This window comes from Herpailurus yagouaroundi, unplaced genomic scaffold (genome assembly GCF_014898765.1).
Source record: "Herpailurus yagouaroundi ecotype Mexico unplaced genomic scaffold, PumYag 28, whole genome shotgun sequence".
NCBI classification, from domain to species: domain Eukaryota; kingdom Metazoa; phylum Chordata; class Mammalia; order Carnivora; family Felidae; genus Herpailurus; species Herpailurus yagouaroundi.
The window spans coordinates 162,287,227-162,306,278 of NW_024412376.1; the positions used below are offsets into that span (position 1 = coordinate 162,287,227).

At 52.5% G+C, this 19,052-nt stretch overlaps 1 protein-coding gene across 1 annotated transcript in view; it reads right to left on the reverse strand.

Moving 5' to 3' along the window:
- Positions 1–2,866: 2,866 nt before the first annotated feature.
- Positions 2,867–19,052, reverse strand: part of OTOP1 (otopetrin 1) — a 34,143-nt gene continuing 17,957 nt past the window's right edge. Inside the window, exons 4-6 of the mRNA XM_040487909.1 lie at positions 15,687–15,817; positions 10,773–11,701; positions 2,867–3,356 (exon numbers count right to left, since the gene is read on the reverse strand). Of these exons, the coding sequence (XP_040343843.1) occupies positions 3,186–3,356; positions 10,773–11,701; positions 15,687–15,817 (1,231 nt within the window). The 3' untranslated portion in view covers positions 2,867–3,185. The remainder of the gene's footprint in view (positions 3,357–10,772; positions 11,702–15,686; positions 15,818–19,052) is intronic.

Consider the following 19,052-nt stretch of genomic DNA (forward strand, 5'->3'; position numbering starts at 1 on the left):
CCTTCGCATTTGGCCAAGCCTTGCCAATCAGATGAAAGGGAAATGATGGCTCGTTGCTGTTCCAATTTGCATTTCTCTTCCTCTAGCCCTGAGAGCTTGACAGTTGTTTATTGCACACTCCGGTTCGTCCTCTGTGGGCTGCCTTGGTATGAAGGGAATACATTTGCTTTGCTGCCTAAGTGGGTCGAGTCAAGACGCTTGGCTACCTGTGGGACAAAGCTGCCTGGCTCAAACAGCCATCCTGATGGCGCGAGCTCTGCTTGTTTAGGAGCAAGAGGCGGTCCATCTTTAAGGTCACGTCTCAGAAGCTCTGAGCCCAGCAAGACTGTGCTGGCTTTTTCCTGCTCTGATGGTGCCCCGTGGCCACGCCTGGAGCCCTAATCCCACAGCCCCTGGGCTGTACTGACGTGCTCAGCACCAGGGGAAATGAATGCCAGCCGAAATGAAGTCCTCTGAATAGATCGGCATTCACAGGTATTCGTCTCATGCAGGGTGGTTTATCAACATGTGCGCAGAGACTCAGCCATGAAAATGCTTGCCACGGTGTCGTTTGTAATAGCAAAAAGAAAGCAAAAAAGGAAGAAAAACAGAAGAGGATCACACCGTCAAATGTCTCTACCTGTCCAACGTCGGGTTCTGACTACATAAGGAACGATACAGCCCTCCATGGAATGTGCTCTGGAGCTACCCGAGGTCACATTGCAGAAGAATACACAATGTCACGGGAGGCTGTTCAGGAGTCTTGACTCGGGGTTCACGGACTCTCGAGGAGGTGCTTCTGGAAGGGACACGGCATCACCTGAGACGCTTCTTGAAGCACCCTGCGCCCCACTCCAGCCCAACGGAACCTGAACTTCTGGCTGGGAAGGCAGGAGTCCTCACAAGCTCTCCAGATGATTCTTACGTAAGCTCAAGGGTGAGACGTGATGCCACGGGGAAACGAAAATCGTCCAGAACCACGCAGGCGTATTAAGAGGGGAAAAAAGCTAGTTACATGCAAATTCAGTATACATAAAAGCAATCCCATTCACGTGTGTGTGCCTGCGTGTGCGTGTACGTAGGTGTGTGTGTACTGATAGGTACCGAAAATTAACAGCAATTACCTCTAGATCACAGTTCCTCATGCTGGGCACTATGAACCTTTGGGGCCAGATAAGTCTTTGTGGTGGGGGCCGTGCCGTGCACTGTAGGGTGCCGACCTGCACCCCTGCTCTCTGCCCACCAGACACCTGTCGCCCGCATGGCAGTAACGATAAGAACTGTCTCCACGCTTTGCCAAACGTCCCCTTGGGGACAGGATGGCACCAGGTTGAAAGCCACCACCCTAAATAGAAGGTATGACAGATCATCTTTGACTTTGTTTTCGGTCTATCTGCCCGTTGTCTTTAGTTTTTTTCCCTAGAACTTAAGGTATTTTCGTCATGTAACAACAACAACAAAAAAAATTGGTGTTTCTTAACGTGCCAGTTGCCTGTGCTATCAAACAAACAAAATACACACAGATGAAAAGATAGTGACGTTAGTATTTATAGGAAATAAGCTAATTTTATTATGATCTTAAAATAATTATGGCAAAGCACATAAAAAGGCCTTCCAAACGTCATCATTTCTTAAGAGGCTTTAAAATATTTACAACCTTTGGAATAGACATCCAGATTTTAAGTGTATATCGTAAAGAAGCAATTATGATATATGGGAAATGCTTTACAAAGGTAGTGGATTTTTGCAGAAGCCCTTAAAAAAACCCACCAGGATAAACACTCTAACTCGGACAATAGGAAGACTAACTATGGCACATGCATCTGATGAACTTAAACACAGTAGCAAAATGATGTTTACAAAGCCTCGAAAACCACGTGGAGGAAAGGTTTATGCTCTATTGTTAAGTGGGGGGGAAATGGATACAAAATTGGACATGTCAGATCACCAGTGGCAAGCATAATGACAATGAAAAGAACACCGTGAATCTCATTTCACCTCTGGGAAATACAACAAGGTGTTAAAGTGATCGTCAACCCAACAGTAGTGTCCTAGGTGATGTTTTCTCTCTACTCTTCCAAAATGTCGTTTTCTGTAATAGGCATGTATGTATTTACAGTGAGAGAGAATAGTAAAATTTCTTTTTAAAAATAAAATCGTGGGGCGCCTGGGTGGCGCAGTCGGTTAAGCGTCCGACTTCAACCAGGTCACGATCTCGCGGTCCGTGAGTTCGAGCCCCGCGTCGGGCTCTGGGCTGATGGCTCGGAGCCTGGAGCCTGTTTCCGATTCTGTGTCTCCCTCTCTCTCTGCCCCTCCCCCGTTCATGCTCTGTCTCTCTCTGTCCCAAAAATAAATCAACGTTGAAAAAAAAATTTTTTTTAATTAAAAAAAATAAAAAAATAAAAAATAATAATAATAAAATCGCAAAAATGTGCCGAAATTTCCAGGAAGAAATAGGTCTCCGTACACTAATTTCCATCCAGATGAAAAACGTAACTTTGTTCAAAAAATTAAACATATTCAGAAAGTACAATATAAACTAAGTGCGATTGTATCGGCATTGATCAGCTCTGGGAGGGATAAAACGTCAGGAGCATTGTACTACGCAGCCGGTCAGAAGAGTTCTAGGCAGTAACGTGATGATAGAAAACAATTGTTATGAAAAACAAACCGCATAATGTTTTTCCCCCCAACCTGGGATCACATTCTTCTAAAAAAAACACAGAGGATCCCGTTTAAAAGGAGAGAAGGGACGCTGGGTGGCTCAGTGGGTTAAGCGGCAGACTCCTTGATTTCAGCTCAGGTCATGATCTGACGGTCAGGGACTCAAGCCCCGCGTCGAGCTCCAAGTCGGGCTCTGCACTGGGCACGGAACCTGCTGAAGATTCTCTCTCCCCCTACCGCTCGTGCTCCCTCTCTCTCTCAAAAAAAAAATAATAATAATAAATAAATAAAAGGAGATAAAAGAATTTGAGTTTGGTGAGAATTCACTACCCGAGACCAGATCTCAGCCACCTCATCGACGTTGATCTAACGCGCTCACATTCATCCGGGGTGATAGACGATTCCAGCTCACGGGAAATAATTGCCGCAAAGACAACCCTCCGTGCGTTTGTCGGGCGATATTTGCCCAACCTGGCCATCCGCAGGTGGCTCCAGTGAATTCTCTTGTTAGGTCACTCCTCGGGCTTGGATGTGGACACAGACTATACCTTACAATAGACCTCAAAGAGAGAGGCAGCTGCGTGCATTCGGTAGAAAATAGAAAAAGGCATGGCCAGGTTGACCACAATGATCCAGGGTTCAAAGCCAAAGACAATCTCCTCTAATCCGTTGTCGTACTCGGGGCGGCAGCCGAAGGCGGGAGGGACCCAGAGCTACAAGAGAAGAGGGGCCCGTGCCAGCAGCCGCCTGGGGAGCCCCACGCGACCCCCAGGCGCCGGCCGGGACTCGGGGACTCAGAGTTACACCTGTCCCTGCAACGTCCCCCCTGGAGGTCTCCAAATCCAACGAGCCTGCCTGACTCTTCTGGCCTCCTCAGCCCCCTCCCGAGTGGATGCTGCTCACACCCACCCGACTCTCTCTGTCCCCACAGCCCTCACCTTGGTCGGGACCTCAGTATCCCCCGCCTGAACTGCCACAGTGGCTCCAAATGCCCCCGCCCCAACTGCAGCAGACGCCTTCCATCCACCCTGACCCTGCTGTGGAAGCGATCTTTATAACGGGCACATCTGACCTTGCCATTCCTCTGCTTGTCACACGCCAGTGGCTCCCAGGAGCCTTCAGGACAACGTCCAGATTCCCTCAGTGACGGGGCACTGAGTTTGATTGCAATTAACCACCACCACGTCCCTCACCACGCCCTTCACCTCCGCCTCCGAAGGCTGGATGTGACTCTCCTCCAAGCCTTCAGGGCTTTGCTCCTGCCTCTCCCTCTATCAAGGGCTCTCTGTCTTCCTTCTTCGGCTGAATCCTACCTTCTTCCAGGTCCTGAGACTCTCCTCCTTCCAGGAAGCCCTCCATGATCTAACCAGGCTGGGAAGGAGCTCCTATGTGCACAGCCCCCCGGGCTTACCTACAGCAGAGGTCAACCCGTTTATCACACCCGCCTTTACATCCCAACATTGGTGCCTGGAGACCCCAGCCATGCGGGGCTTTCTGGCTTGACCTGGAGAGACAGCCCAGGCCTTGCTCACATCCCCCTGCTTAGGGGAGGAGCCCCTGCTTTGGAGCCGGACCTGGGTTTGGGGCACTCACAGAGTGCCATTTAACCTCCCCGAGCCTCAGTTTCCTCAGCTGGAGGGTGGGACTACAGGCACCTGTCACAGAGGGCTCACATGAGAATAAAATGGCAACTATGTTTGCAAAACCTAAAGCAGTGACCTATCGTTGCTGTCGCTTGCGGAAGCTACGCACTGGTCCTGCCTCAGTCTCCCCGCCCCAGGTCCTCCTCCTCCACCTCCCCTGCTACAGCCGGTCTCCTGGGCCTGCTTCTCTTTTACATTGCACACTTCTGGAACTTTCTCCATCCTTGCATGGTGGCAGGCAGCCTCTTGGATGACCGCCCCCTCCCCCCACCGATGCCACCTCCTGGGAGTCACGTCCTTGTGGAAGCCCCTCCCCTTGGGTCAGGCTGAGCCTCATGACTCGCTTCAAACATCAGAATGTGACAGAAGGCGTGAGACGTCACCTCTGAGATTGGGTGGCAGAAGGACCGGGGAGTCCTGCAAGAGAGGAAGCCGGCCGCCCTGTTGTGTGTGACCTGCCCCGTGGCGAGGCTCCGCGGCCAGGAGCGAAGGGAGGTCAGGAACTCACGCCCTCTGTTGGCTGGAGGGCTCACCCCTGGGTGCTCTTCCCTCCCCTACACACACGACCCCTGAACGAGCTCACCCAGCCTTGGCTGTAAATAAACACCAGCTATGGGCCGATGACTCCCCACGTCTGAATTACTCGCCTGATCTGCCCTCGAGGACCCCACGGGCTACTTGGCGTCTTACTTGCGTCTCACACTCCCCCATCTCACCCGCGACATCTTCCTCCTCATGGCCAGTCACACGCCAGGCATCACCCTCGTGTTCCCTCTTTCCCTCAAGACACTGCACCTGCCAGCCAGCCCATCGGCGAGCCCGGAGGACTGTGCCTCCACGACGCCCTGGCGTCAGTGGACCCGTTTCTGTCCACGTGCACCTGCCCGGCCATCGCTGTCCCCTGTCACCCAGGCCACCGCGGCGGCCTCCTGACCATCCGGCTTCCACGGCGCCCCTGACGGGCCCGCTCACCACTCCGCTGCCAGACTCGCTTCTTCTGTGAGACCACATCCCTTCCCACCAGCCCTCACAGCCACTGAAAACGAAATCGACCCCCTACATGGGATTATAAAGCCCACTGCTGGCTGATCCCTTGCCAGGCCCCCCAACCCCACTGCCCAGGTGTCTCCCACACCCTGGGTCCCCGTCACATGGCCCACCATCCTCCTCCTGCAATGAGATAAGCTCCCTGCCCCGGGGCCTGACCCCGGCTGTTTCCCAGAACACTCACCACCCAGCCCCTGTCACCCCCTGAGGAAGCCCCTCTCACCCGCCTGGGCCTTCTGATCGGAGACAGTGCCAGGCGTGACCTCGCTCCCTCTCGGCTCGTTCTCTGCGGAGGGGCGCTTCGCTAGAAGGGGTCTCCTGCCTGACCGTTTACTGCCAGCCCGGACCTCTGGTTCGCAAGCCCCCTAAGGCATCACTCACAGCGGCGCTGGCCCTCGGTAGCCAGCCGGTGGCTATATCTTCAGGAGGGAGAGGAACGGAAGGAAGACAGTGGGCAGAGAAGGTGAGGACAGACGACTGGCCCTCTTTCCTGAGATCCAATATTTAGATCTGCCGTGGAGTGTTTCTGCTTTTCATGCCAGTGGGAGGCGGGCTGTGTCCCCTTCCCTTGAATCCGGGGGACGTTGCCACTGCTTGACCCAGAGCATGTGGCAGGCAGGACTGATGCCACGCGACATCCACACAGGCCCCGAGAGACTGGCACCTCCAGTCTCGGCAGGTTGGCCGCTGGGCCCCGAGCCACCACCTCAGAAGCCCCCCGACCCCGAGACCGCCATGCTGGAGAGCCCGGGTGTAGACACTGCAGCCGAGGTCCCAGCTGAGCCCTCTCAGCCACCCCCACCCCGGCCACCAGACCTTGGGCCCTCGATTCCAGCCCGCCCACCAGCCTCAGTCGATGCCACGAGGAAGACGAGACTTTCTCAGCCAAGCTCAGCCAGAATTTCTAACCCACAAGGTCGTAAGACCTAATGAAACAGCTGCTGGTTTTGACCTGCACTGGGGGTCGTTTGTTACACGGCAGTAGGAAACCCAAACATCTGCTTGGATGTCCGCCTGAGGTCGCAGAGGCGCCTTATGAGTGGACGCGTCCGGTACTAAACCCGGGGTCTTCCTTCCACCCCGACACCCTCCCGAGCCTACCGCCCCTTCGGAGTCCCCAGTCTCCATAAACAGTGTCACCGTGTCCCCGGGAACTCGGGTCAGAACCGGGGAGTTGTTCTTGACATCTCTCCCCCACTCCACACGTTACCACGTGGCTGATGTCGGGGGACATTACGCTAAGTGGGACAAGCCAGTCGCAAAGAGACAAACACTCCGTGAACACTCGACTCACGTGAACTGCACGGTGTGGTCGAACCCAGAGGTAGGACAGGGTTGCGGGGGGCCGGGGGGTGGCGGTGAGGAACAGGGGCTTGTTTCCCGGTTACAGAATTTCAGTTTCGTGAGGCGAACAGGTTTCAGCGATGGGTAGTGGTGAGGAGTGCCCTTTGCACTCCTGGACCGTATGCTCTGGGATGGTTAGAACGCAGGCGCCGGGGTGGCTCAGTGGGTTGAGCGTCTGACTCTTCATTTCGGCTCAGGTCGCCATCTCGCGGGTTGTGGGTTTAAGCCCCACGTCGGGCTCTGCGCTTGACGGTGAGTGTAGAGCCTGCCTGGGATTCTCTCTCCCGCTCTCTCTGCCCCTCCCCCACTCGCTCCCTCTAAATCAATCAACCAATCAACTCTTTAAAAAAATAAAATGTGGGGTGCCTGGGTGGCTCAGTCGGTTGAGCATCCGACTTCGGCTCAGGTCATGATCTCACGATTCGTGGGTTCGAGCCCCGCATCAGGCTCTGTGGTGACAGCTCGGAGCCTGGAGCCTGCTTTGGATTCTGTGTCTCCCTCTCTCTCTGCCCCTCCCCGTCCATGCTCTGTCTCTCTCTGCCTCGAAGATAAATAAACAGTAAAAAAAAAAAAATTTAAAAAATAAATAAATAAATAAAATTAAAAAAAAATAAAATGATTAAAATGGTAAATATTATGGTAAACGCTTGTGTTACGTGGTATTGCCTACAATTAAAGGTTCAACTGAGTCAAAAAAGAAAATGCACGAATCGCATCCTGTCACTACCTTAAAACCCTTCGACGGTTTCCTGCTGCATTCAGGGTTCCGTCCTGGCTGTGGCTGTGGCTGCTGAGACCCCGCGTGGTCCACCCTGGCGCCTCTCTCGTGTCCCTCCCTTTGCTCGTCGTGCTCAGCCAGGCGGGTCTTGTTCCCGCCCCAGGAGCATGTCCCGCAAGCCCTACTTGGCCATGCGTCCACACGCTCCCCGCGGCCTCCCCATGCCCGTCATTCTGCCCAGACGGTCCCCTCCCCCTTGGCCCCTCTCCCTAAATCCCACCGTCCCGCCCGCCACCCTCGTCTGTCCCCACGGCCACTGCCGTCCCCGTGGATGTGCACACCAGCACCTCCGGCTGCGGCCTCTGTTCCGGCACCTGGTCCTGGAGGATGACGAGTCTCACCCTCTGCCAGGGGCTTCACGGCCTCGTGGGATGGACCACGGGTGCGCGTGTGGCCCGTGGGGCTGCTGAGGGCCCCCCCGGACATCACCCCGCGATGATTTCTGTCTTCCGGCTCACTCCCCGGTGAACAGAGGCAGGGCCTGGGGACACCGGGGGCGGAGCACGGAGGTGAAGAGATGACACGGGTCCCCCTCCCAGGACAGAGCCCTGAGTCCGGCTGTCGGGTCCCAACAGACCATCAGTTACCATCAGAGTCTACCATGGCCACGCGGTTCTTGGTCGAGCTGGTCCGAAACCACAAGCCAAGCGCCTCACCGGCGGTCAAGCAAAGAACCCGTGCGGAAAGCGGCTTTTATGAACTTGCTGAGAAGAGAGAGATTCCTACCTCTGGGTGTGTACAAAAACAACACACGTTAGGGGGATTCTGGAACCAACTCTGACTTTGTAAGATGTAAGCTGAGGGTGCCTGGGTGGCTCAGTCCATTAAGCATCCGACTTCGGCTCAGGTCATGATCTCATGGCTCATGGGTTTGACCCCCGCATCAGGCTCTGCACTGACAGTGTGGAGCCTGCTTCAGATTCTGTGTCTCCCTCTCTCTCTGCCCCCCCCCTCTCTCTCTTTCCCAAAAGAAAATAAATAAATAAAAACATTAGCAAAGAAAGATCTGAGTGGATACATGCCTCTCTGGAATACAAGCCTCACATAAAACGCAGCCCCGCGATAGTCACTAATCTGTCTCTCTCTCTCCCGTTCGGTTCCTTCATTCCCTGCTGTGCCCAGCACATGCTCCAGAAATGTCTATTCCATGAAAGACGCGGGCCCACCTGGACCCAGGCTCGCCTGGGGCCCCTTCTCCCTTCAGAGCTCCTCGTAACCGTCTGCCGGGCTGGAGGGGGACCGAGGTCCGGGTGGCCCAAAGCAAGAATCAGATTTGATGGGCAGACACGTGGCCATCTCGGCTTCAGAGGGACCCTCCCAGCGTTGTGGCCTTGGCGTGACGTCAAAATTGGCGGTCCCTGGGCACGCCCCCGCTGAAACTAGGCGGAGGAAGCTCGAAAGCCAGGGAGCTGACGGGGAAACGGCATAGCCCTGGCGGCTGCAGAGAGCTGACCGTGACGACAGGCAGGCGCCGTGGGCGGGGCGTCCCCACCCTCCCGCCAGCCACGGTCATCTCGAGGCCCGTGTGGTGCCAGAGGCAGCTGGCCCCTCCCTTGGTCACCAAGCCCTGCCATCCTACTGTGAATCTCTAGAACGGATCCCAACAAGGCACGGGGCTCTCTCTTCCTTTGTCCTCTCTCCATCCCCGCGGCCACTGCCCTGGCTGTGTACCCCCAGGCCACTGCCCTGCCCTGGCCCCCTGCCAGGGGGCCATCATTTCCTATCTGGGCTGCTTCAGGGCTTCCGTCCAGGTGTCCCCGCCCTTGGGCTCGCCTGTCTCCCTCCTTCCCGCACACCGCTGCTAAGGGGATCCATCCAAGACACAAACCGAGAGGGTCCCCTGTGGCCCTCAGCACGAGGACCAGACCCGGCCGGGCTGACGAAGCTCCGCTCAAGCCAGACCCACAGGCGAGACCCGCCTCTTGCTCTTCCCCTCCCCCCCCCCGCGGCTCTCCCCGACGTGTGTGGAATTCATGCTGAACTACTTTGCTGCTCCCCAAGTAGGCCGCGGCGGCTTCCGCCTCTGTGTCTTTGAACCGCGTGCCCTCTGCGCTCAATGCTTGCCTTGGCCACCTGGTAAACCTCCAACCGTTCCTCAGAACCCGGGCAGCCGAAACGGAGTTACCATACGCCTTCCACGTTGCTACTTGCCATCAGAGGCTGCAGGCTGGAAACCATCCACTTCCCCGGCCTCCCTCGCGGCTAGGGGTGGCCGTGGGAAAGCCGCAGCCTGGCCCTAGTCCTTCCTTGTGTCTCAAGCCCCGATGTGATGCTTGGTGCTGCTGCAGCCACTCTGTGACCGCGTGGCAGTCCACACCACATGAAGCGTGGTCGAGTGGAAAGACGACCAGCACCTAGATCCTTGATCAAAGGGCTCAGCTGCCGGACCAACCCCGAATAGCCAACCTTCAGGATTCTCATCTTTAAGACTGAAGAGACTGCTGGCCAAGCTTTCTGTTCTTTGCAGCCAAAAGCTCTCCTAACTGAGTCTGGGCCTCACCTCAAGCATCCCCGACTCACTAAAGTCCCTCCCTGGATCCATGCTCCCGTTACACTTTGCACATACTCTGTGCCAACACTTGCCCTACTCGCCGTATGTTTTCCTTGTGTCCCTTCCCCCCTATACTGTGACCTCTCTGAGGAAGAGGTTATTGGGGAAGGTCATCCAAAAGAAGTGACCGCCGGTCGGCCCCCCGAGCCCTCACAGGCTCCTCACCCGCCCCCTCCCTTGTCCTTGGAACGTGGGTTCTCCTTGGCCTTTTCGCTCCCAGAAGCTGCTCCCAAGGACACAGCCCTGAAATAATGATGTGGCGTTGAGAACACTTGCACGGCATGTGCGACCGAACCCAGTTAAGCCTCTCTCTGCATATAGACTTCTGCCATCTAGCAGGCAGGTACAGGGACCCCACTCGTCTTGCTGCTGCCCAAGGCAAGCCTCGTATGTAAGTTCCCGTCACCTACAAAAAATAAAAAAATAAAAACTAAAACCATCACCTACAAAGCTGGAGTGGCCTCCTTCCGCCTCTCCCTGCCCTCCATGGGGCAGATCTGTTACAGATCTCACCCGGGAGGGCTGCTGACCAACAGAGATGGGGGTCTTGTCACCTGCAATCGTTAGCCTCGACCCCAGCCCCTGGCACATGGCAGTGCTCAGTAAGTGGGTTTGTGGAGGAGACGCTTTCATTCCAGCCTCATTTTTTCACCCCACACTTACCTCATTTTGATAATAAGCTTCCCTCACTCCTTCTCTGGGGGGGGTGGGAAGAAAAGCAAGGAACATAGATCGTGTTTAAGGTGAATAACTTAATGCACGTTACCGAAATATTGCAGAGGAACAGAAAGGCTGCGATGTTCCTCAAGACGCTTCTCTTGCCGTCGCCCTGCAAGAAACCGGGGCGGCAGGTGGGGCCCGGGGTCCCTTCCCGGCTCCCCTCGCCCCCCTCTCCGCCACAGCCTTCTCTCAGACACGTGTTTCCGTTGGCCGCGCGGTGCATCTCGCCGCCTGGGGAAGCCGCGTCCCCGGCCACAGCCCCGTTCCTGAGGCCGGAAGAGGAGAGGGGCATGGCATTGCCGCTGCAGACGGTGACCATTCGCAGGGTTCTGATGTCCTCAGACAGCGTCTCCGGCTCTCGGTGGATAGACTCAATGATGAAGAGGTTCTGGACGTATTTCTCAACAATCATCAGGACGGAGTAGGGCAGGTTGAACCAGGTGTAGGGGGGGCAGGCTTCGGCACAGAGCACGGCCAAGATGGAACCCCAGGAGATGAGCGAGGAGCTGGAGGCGGTGCCCACCAAGAGGTCGGCATCCAGTTTGCGGGCCGGGCTTCTGGACTCATCCAGCGATTTCTGGTCTATCCTGTAAATCCGGATGCCAAGCAGCCCGGCGGCCCCCATGAGTATCAGCAAGGCGATGGCATACAGGTAGAACATGATGAGCGCCGACTCGCTCTTGGATTTGGAGCGCCCGATCTGAATCAGATACACCACCACGACCCCGATCGTGGCGGCCAGCACGCTCAGGCCCAGGACCGAGCCCGCCACGACCCCGCGGAACTTGAACCGCACGCTCTGATGCTGGTGGCCGTCAACTTTGCGTCCGATGTTTTTCCACAGGACGTAGAGCATCATGGAAGCCAGGATCTGATACTCTATGTTGAAGGGATAGAGGTAGTAGATCCCGTGTGAGATGGCCGAGCAGAGCGTCGGGAGCGAGCAGTTACACGGAGGCGTGTGGTCGTCCAAGACTGGGGGCGAGAGAATGCACGGGAGGGAGGTTGGCATGTTGAGTGGGCAAGTGGAAGAGCATGAGTAAATAGCGTCACTGGGGAGTCACGCGTGGGTGTTCCCGTTGAATTAAAGCTTTGCGTTGTGCCTTGTTATCACGTTTAATATCGTGGCTAAATTGACGGCCATGACTACCCCCCAATGAGCACTACCTCCATGAGTCACATTATACCCATCGATCCGTACCTACACCAGCCCTTTGAAATGGTATTATAGGGGCGCCTGGGTGGCGCAGTCGGTTAAGCGTCCGACTTCAGCCAGGTCACGATCTCACGGTCCGTGAGTTCGAGCCCCGCGTCGGGATCTGGGCCGACGGCTCGGAGCCTGGAGCCTGTTTCCGATTCTGTGTCTCCCTCTCTCTCTGCCCCTCCCCCGTTCATGCTCTGTCTCTCTCTGTCCCAAAAATAAATAAAAAAACGTTGAAAAAAATTAAAAAAAAAAAGAAATGGTATTATACAAATTTACTGAACATGCACAGATGGCCACAAGATTTTGCATAAGAGAAGCTCGCTGAGGAGGAGAGAGTATAATTCCATTTTTATAAATTATAGATGTATAGATGATAGGCAGACACATAGAAGAAATCTGGAAAGATAGAAGCTAAAATGTCAACAATGGTTATTTCTGGGTGGGAAAGTGGCAGGCAAATTTGTTTTTTCCTTTCTGTTTTTCTTTCTGAGTTTTTTTTTTTTTCCAGTAAAAGAAAGTTCTATTGTGTCTCTTTCCCCCAGCTTCATGGATTTGTGGAGATATCATTGGCATGTAACACTGTGTAAGTGTAAGGTGTCTACTGTATTACTTTCCTCCAAGTTTTGCTTCCTTGTATCCTCTAAACTTTCTATGTGCATATGATTTACATGTGTGATTTTTAAATTATTTTTTATTTTTATTGACTTTTTTTGAGAGAGAGAAAGAGAGCACACAAGCAGGGGAGGGGTGGAGGGAGAGGGAGAGAGAGAGAATCCCAAGCAGGTTCCACGTCCAGGGCAGAGTCCCATACGGGGCTTGAATTTACAACACTGAGGTCATCATAACCTGAGCCCAAATCAAGAGTCAGATGCTTAATGGACTGAGCCACCCAGGTGCCCCTAAAATTTTTTTAAGTAACTTTATGAGGGAAAATGCCCCTTCTCATGAGCAAAGCATTTCCTCTTGAGAATACTGGATACTAGCACGTGTAGTGTGAGACGGGAACCATCAAACTCCAATGCTTGGCACACGAGTTGGCACCACTTTCCAGAAGGCACTTGGCAATGGTATAAAGAGCGATTTCATAACAAGTAGGGCACGTGCTATACATAAATAAGAAAATATGTAACAGAAGCCTTAAAGATGATGCAGCTGTAGTCTCGGACCTAGAATTCCAATCTGTGTTGAGGGACGAGTCAAAAATGTAATCAAAGCCAAAAAGTGTAATCAAAGCATTAGGTAAAACCGTGTGTGTGTGTGTGTGTGTGTGTGTGTGCGCGAGCGCGCGCGCGCACACGCGTGCACTGGAGAGAGAAAAAGAAACATTTCAGTGTCCAACAATTTAGAAACTGTTAAGCGAATTTTGATACATTCATACAATGGCATAGAAGGCTGCCATTAAAAATTGTAATGAAGTTGTGTTTTAATGGTACAGGAAAGTGATCATGTTACATAACAATGGAAACAAGTAAGAATAAATTGTATACACAGCATTTTTAAAATGCATGTCACAAGGGGGCACCCGGGTGGCTCAGTTGGTTAAGTGTGCAACTCTTAATATCAGCTTGGGTCACGATCTCATGGTCATGGGATCGAGCCCCACGTCAGGCTCCAAGCTGACAACACAGAGCCTGCTTGGGATTCTCTCTCTCTCTCTCTCTCTCTCTGCCCCTCCTCTGCTTGTGTGTGTGCACTCTCTCTCTCTCTCTCTCTTTCTCAAAATAAATTAATTAAATGAAAAAAATAAATACATATCACAGCTGAGCACTCAGTTATGAAATCAATTTAGTGGGTAGCTGCCAATGTATTTTTTAAACAGAAAGGACTTGTCATGGAATAGAATGGAATGGAATGGTACCAGATGCAATAGAAATTTGAAGGTGTCTCTGATACAGCAACGTTATTATTTCGTGGCATATGCGTCCACACGTACAGATGTGCACTTGAGCTGCCGTGCAAGTTTTAGTTCTTATTGTAGCTGTAGTCAAAAAAATAAAAAGATTGAATATATACACTATGGCCTTAACTACAGATCAAGAAATAGAACACGACAAAGAAATAACCTAAAATTAACAGCACGTAACTGCATTTCTGGGTAGGTGCTACTGTAGGTTTTTTTTTTTTCTTTACACTTTGTCACTGCCTTAATTCGTGACTTGTAGAGACCAGTTATAAAATCAAATGGAAAGCCTGTGGCAGCACAAATCACCTTCACTTTTGCAGAACCCTGCACTTTTCACCGCACAACCGGTTTCCCACCTCTCGTAACCCAAGGCGCTCCTGTGCAAAATCAGGGGAAGAAATCAAGGAGAAAGGTTCAGATCAACGGAATGTTAGAGCTGACAGAGTCTTTTCTTTGTAGATCAATCTAATTCCATCTTTCCACAGAGGTTCCTGGAGCCAGATCAGATCCGGGTTTCATCATTTACTTACTGTGTGGACTTGGGCTAGTTACTTAACTTCTCTGTGGTTTGATGTTTTCATCCGTATGATAAGGTCAACACTGACTACCCCACGGTGTTTTGAGAATTAAATGAGCCGCACGAAGGGACTAGAACAGCGTGCCAGGCCCTCAGTAAACACTTGGGAAGTTTGCTTTGTTTTCATTGCTATCACTGACACCAATGAGGACACGAGAGTTGACGAGAGAGAAGGACTTTCCCAAGAGTCAGCTGCCGGTGGAGAGTGGGGGCTGGGGGTTGGAGAAACAGCGTGTGCCCTGACTTCACCATCCCCACCCCACTGGTAAGGAGAGAGAGAATCCCAAGCAGGCTCCACACTGTCAGTGCAGAGCCCGATGTGGGGCTCGAACTCACACACCGTGAAATCGTGACCTGAGCTGAGATCAAGAGTCACATGCTTAACCAACTGAGCCACCCAGGTGTCCCTGGTAAGAAAACTGTTTTAAAGTCGCCCTGGGCGACGGGCCTGGGGTCATACAGTGAGTGTACCTGAGTAATACATTAAAGCTAAAAGGACTCCCTGAAGGAACCTGGTTCAGGTCCCCTCACTTTATGAATGAGAAAAGGGAGGCCCAGAGACATTGAATGGTTACCAAAAGTCACACAGCCAGGACGTGATGAGAACATCCCCAAATCTGGGCTCTCCGGTTCCCAGCACATTTCCGCCCTGCACATTCCTCTCAGCCCCACTGTTCTAATAGAGAAGCGACAGGTCATAAACGCGAAAGAACTTTGGAAGGAGGTGTGGCAGGCTCTCAAACGGGAGCAGGGTGGGGGTGGGGGGTTGAGGATAAGGATGGGCCATAGGTGCAAGCCGGAGGGAGTAAAAAAAAAAAAAAAAAACCACTTCAAATGAACTCAAACCAATTAACGACAACCCTGAGACCTCTCTGGGTATTTCAAAGCTATACTTTTAGTAGAAAGAACTGGTAATAGACACTTAATTAAAAACACAATGACTGCCAATCTTCCCTAGCTGTAAACAAAGACATTCACTTCCATACCAAACTGTACCGTGAGAAATGGTACCCTAAATGATAACCCTTGGGTCCGGCAAGTCCCTGAGTCACTGAGGAAACCATTAATTACCCTCAGCACGTCCTACTTACGTAACCAGAATGAGGGGCTTAGGAGGTTTTGAAAGACTTTCAACAACAGATGATTGTCTGGCCAACGTTGAGGTGGAAGGACCCTGCCGTTCTTTGGAACCTGCCTCTCCGACTCTGAACATTTCTGGTCTCTGCAGCCTTCTAAGAGGTTCCAGCACGGGGACGGGACAACTCTTATCACTCACCTATTGTGACGTTCCCGAAGCCCAGCGTGATGAGACGTTCTTTATGTTCGTTAAGTTGGTGCTTTGACTCATTCAGGACACCATTGGTCCACAGAAGCAGGTTAGTGAACACCGAGTGGATCACCCCAAACCTGAAAAACACAAGGACTCAGTTACTGAGCCGCCCTGGGAAGCTCCGAGCCCCATGGGGTGAGAGGCAGACATCGTGCACACACACTCCCACATGCACGCACACACACGCGCGTGGGCCTCCTTCTTCGCCGAGAGTCTGGTTTTGCCAGGCGGTTCAGACCTTAGGTGGGTCCCTATCTGGGGAGAGGCAGTTCCGTGGGAACTTGCAAAACCAGCCTTGGCATTCTGCCTTAATCTTGAACCTGCCAATACTCAGCTCATTGTCGATGGGACAAGAAGAAACTGGGATCCAGTCATGGAAGCTTACTGAAAGCAAGCACCAACCCCACCACAGCCCGGACCCTTTCTCCCAGAAGGGGAAAGAACCATCACGGAAAGACGAAGGGCTACACTGGAAATGTGGAGGGTTGGGCACGCCCTCACTGTTGGCTGGCCAACCCAATGGTGCTCATCCACCCCCTCTGTCTGGCCACTTACCTCTAAAGAAACTGAATCAACAATAGCCAAATATGGAAAGAGCCCAAGTGTCCATCAACCGATGAATGGATAAAGATGTGATGTGTATATATGCATATACACATACATTGTGTATACACACACACACACACACACACACCACGGAATACTACTCAGCAATGAAAAAGAATGAAATCTTTGCAACAAGGTGGATGGAACTAGAGGGTATGATGCTAAGGGAAATAAGTCAGTCAGAAAAAGGGATCGTATATTTTCACTCGTATGTGGAATTTGAGAAACTTCACAGAAGACCATAGGGGAAGGGAAAGAAAAATAAGTTACAGAGAGGGAGGCAAACCATAAGAGATTTTTAAATGAAGAGAAAAAAAACGAAGGGTGGAAAGTGTCGGGGGGTGGGGGTGGGGAAAATGGATGATGGACATTGAGGAGGGCACTTGTTGGGATGAACACTGGGTGTTGTATGTAAGTGATGAATCATGGGAATCTACTCCTGAAGACGACTACACTGTATACACTATTTATTAGCTGACATGACAATAAAACAATTAAAAAAAAAAAAAAAGAAACTGAAACAAGTCAGAGACTCGCTGTCTGGTCTCCCCTGCAGCCTGGCATGGCCACTCTGGCCAGTGGGATGTGAAGTCAAGTCTACTGGGCACTCCCAAAATCTTCTGATTTTGTGATGAAAAGGATGAGGATAAAAAAGCCTATGTACTGTCCTCCCCCCGCCCCCTTTGTTTCCAGCTTTGAATACAGACATGAAGGCTGGAGTTGTGGCAGCTACGTTGTGACCATGAAGCAACCAGTATGGGATGAAATGGTAACCCACTAAGAAGGGCAGAGTGAAAGCATACACTTGTCCACCATCTGCCCAGAGGAAAACTGGTGTGACTGGGTCGTCAACCCTGACCTTTCCTCTCCTCTGAGTTTTAACCCCAGCTGCCCCCTCGGGGGCTCCCACAAGTGACCACAAGCCAAACTTTCCTCATTTGAACCCTGGCTTCCTGGAGCAGCTGCATAACATCCAGGCACAAGAGGAGAAGGGAACAGGTGTTTGCCCACCTGCTTGCCCCTGTGCTCGCCCAGCAGCTACAGATTGTGGCCAGCTCACCCCGGGGCCCAGCACAAATGCAGACAATGCTGTTTGCCTCAGGCCGACTGCCTTTTCTTCTACTTATAATGCACACGGCTCCTTTTCTTCTCTTCTTTCCTGGTGCACAGGGCACCGTCCAATCCCAGGCCCGCTGGACCCAATGAGATAATGCCAATGCCACCTGCAGCTGCAGAGAGTCTCCGTGAGCTGGCAGCCTCTTGTTGGTCCGACCTGGAAACTGTCCTACAAACTAAGGGCAGACACTTCCTCATGCCAGGCCGCCTTGTTCATACTCGGGTCTGATGGCCCCAGACCACAACAAACACAAGGGCTCCGGGGGTCACTTCTGACCTCAGTTTCTGCTTCCAGCTCTGTTTGCACAGCTACTGTACCTCCAAACCCCACCCTTGGGAAGAGAAATGGACCCGAACAAGTTAAGGGGAATTCTTAGATCGGAGAAAAGTCCCAGGACATACAAAAACCATGGGGCCGTGGAATCCTGGCTCAAAAGACCAGAAAACAAACAAACAAACAAACAAACAAACAAACAAACAAAAATGACAGCAGGTCTGGGAGTGGTAAGTTCTGAAGCCTTCAGGGCCTGGCAGGAAACGTCAACGAATAAAGCAGGTCTGGGGTCCATTAGGGAGCGGCGGGGACTGTAGCAAACTGAGGCTACACCCCCCACTCAGCTCTGGCCCTCTGCTGCACGTGCATTTGGGACGGCCAAATCTTCCAGTTTTGCTAGAGAAGTCGAAATCCAAAACCTAAAGGTGGGGAGTACCTCAAAAATGTTTAACACTTGTCTCCACACACAGAACAGGCCAAATCAAGCTCTGTGTGTTATCTCATTCAAGCCTCTCGCTGTCCAGGTTAGGAAAGGGGCCACGAGACAGGGAGAGACTTGCGTCCAAACACCCAGCAAGGAGGTGGGCACGGAGTTGTGTGTCCCATCCCTTGGAGTTCCCTCAGATGACAGACCCTGGTTGCCAAACGTCTGGGTGCTGGTCCCATCCAAAAACTGAGAGTGCAAGGCACGGATGTGAGCCACACGTAGAATTTCAGATTTTCCTGTAGCCACGTTTTTATTTTATTTATTTTTTTAAAAATTTTTTTTTCAACGTTTTTATTTATTTTTGGGACAGAGAGAGACAGAGCATGAACAGGGGAGGGGCAGAGAGAGAGGGAGACACAGAATTGGAAACAGGCTCCAGGCTCCGAGCCATCAGCCCAGAGCCTGACGCGGGGCTCGAACTCACGGACCGCGAGATCGTGACCTGGCTGAAGTCGGACGCTTAACCGACTGCGCCACCCAGGCCCCCCAATGTAGCCACGTTTTTAAAAAGTGGTGAGAAAAAAAGAAAAAAAAAAGGAACAGGTGAAAATAGTTTGCATAATTTTTTCTTAAACCTGATCTAATTTGCTATGACGTCAACATAGAATCAACAGCAACAAAAATGATCCCTGAGATCTTTTGTACTCGGTTTGTCGCCCGAGGCTCCGAAACCTGACGTGTGTTAGACGCTTCCCGCACGTCTCAGTTGGAAGTAGCTGCAGCTCAAGTGCTCAGTAGCCCCGTGCGGCTGGTGGCTGCCTTACCGGGCAGTGCAGAGGCCCGAGCAGAGCCAAAGACCCTTTTCCGCCTGGAGGGGAATGGGCCTGGA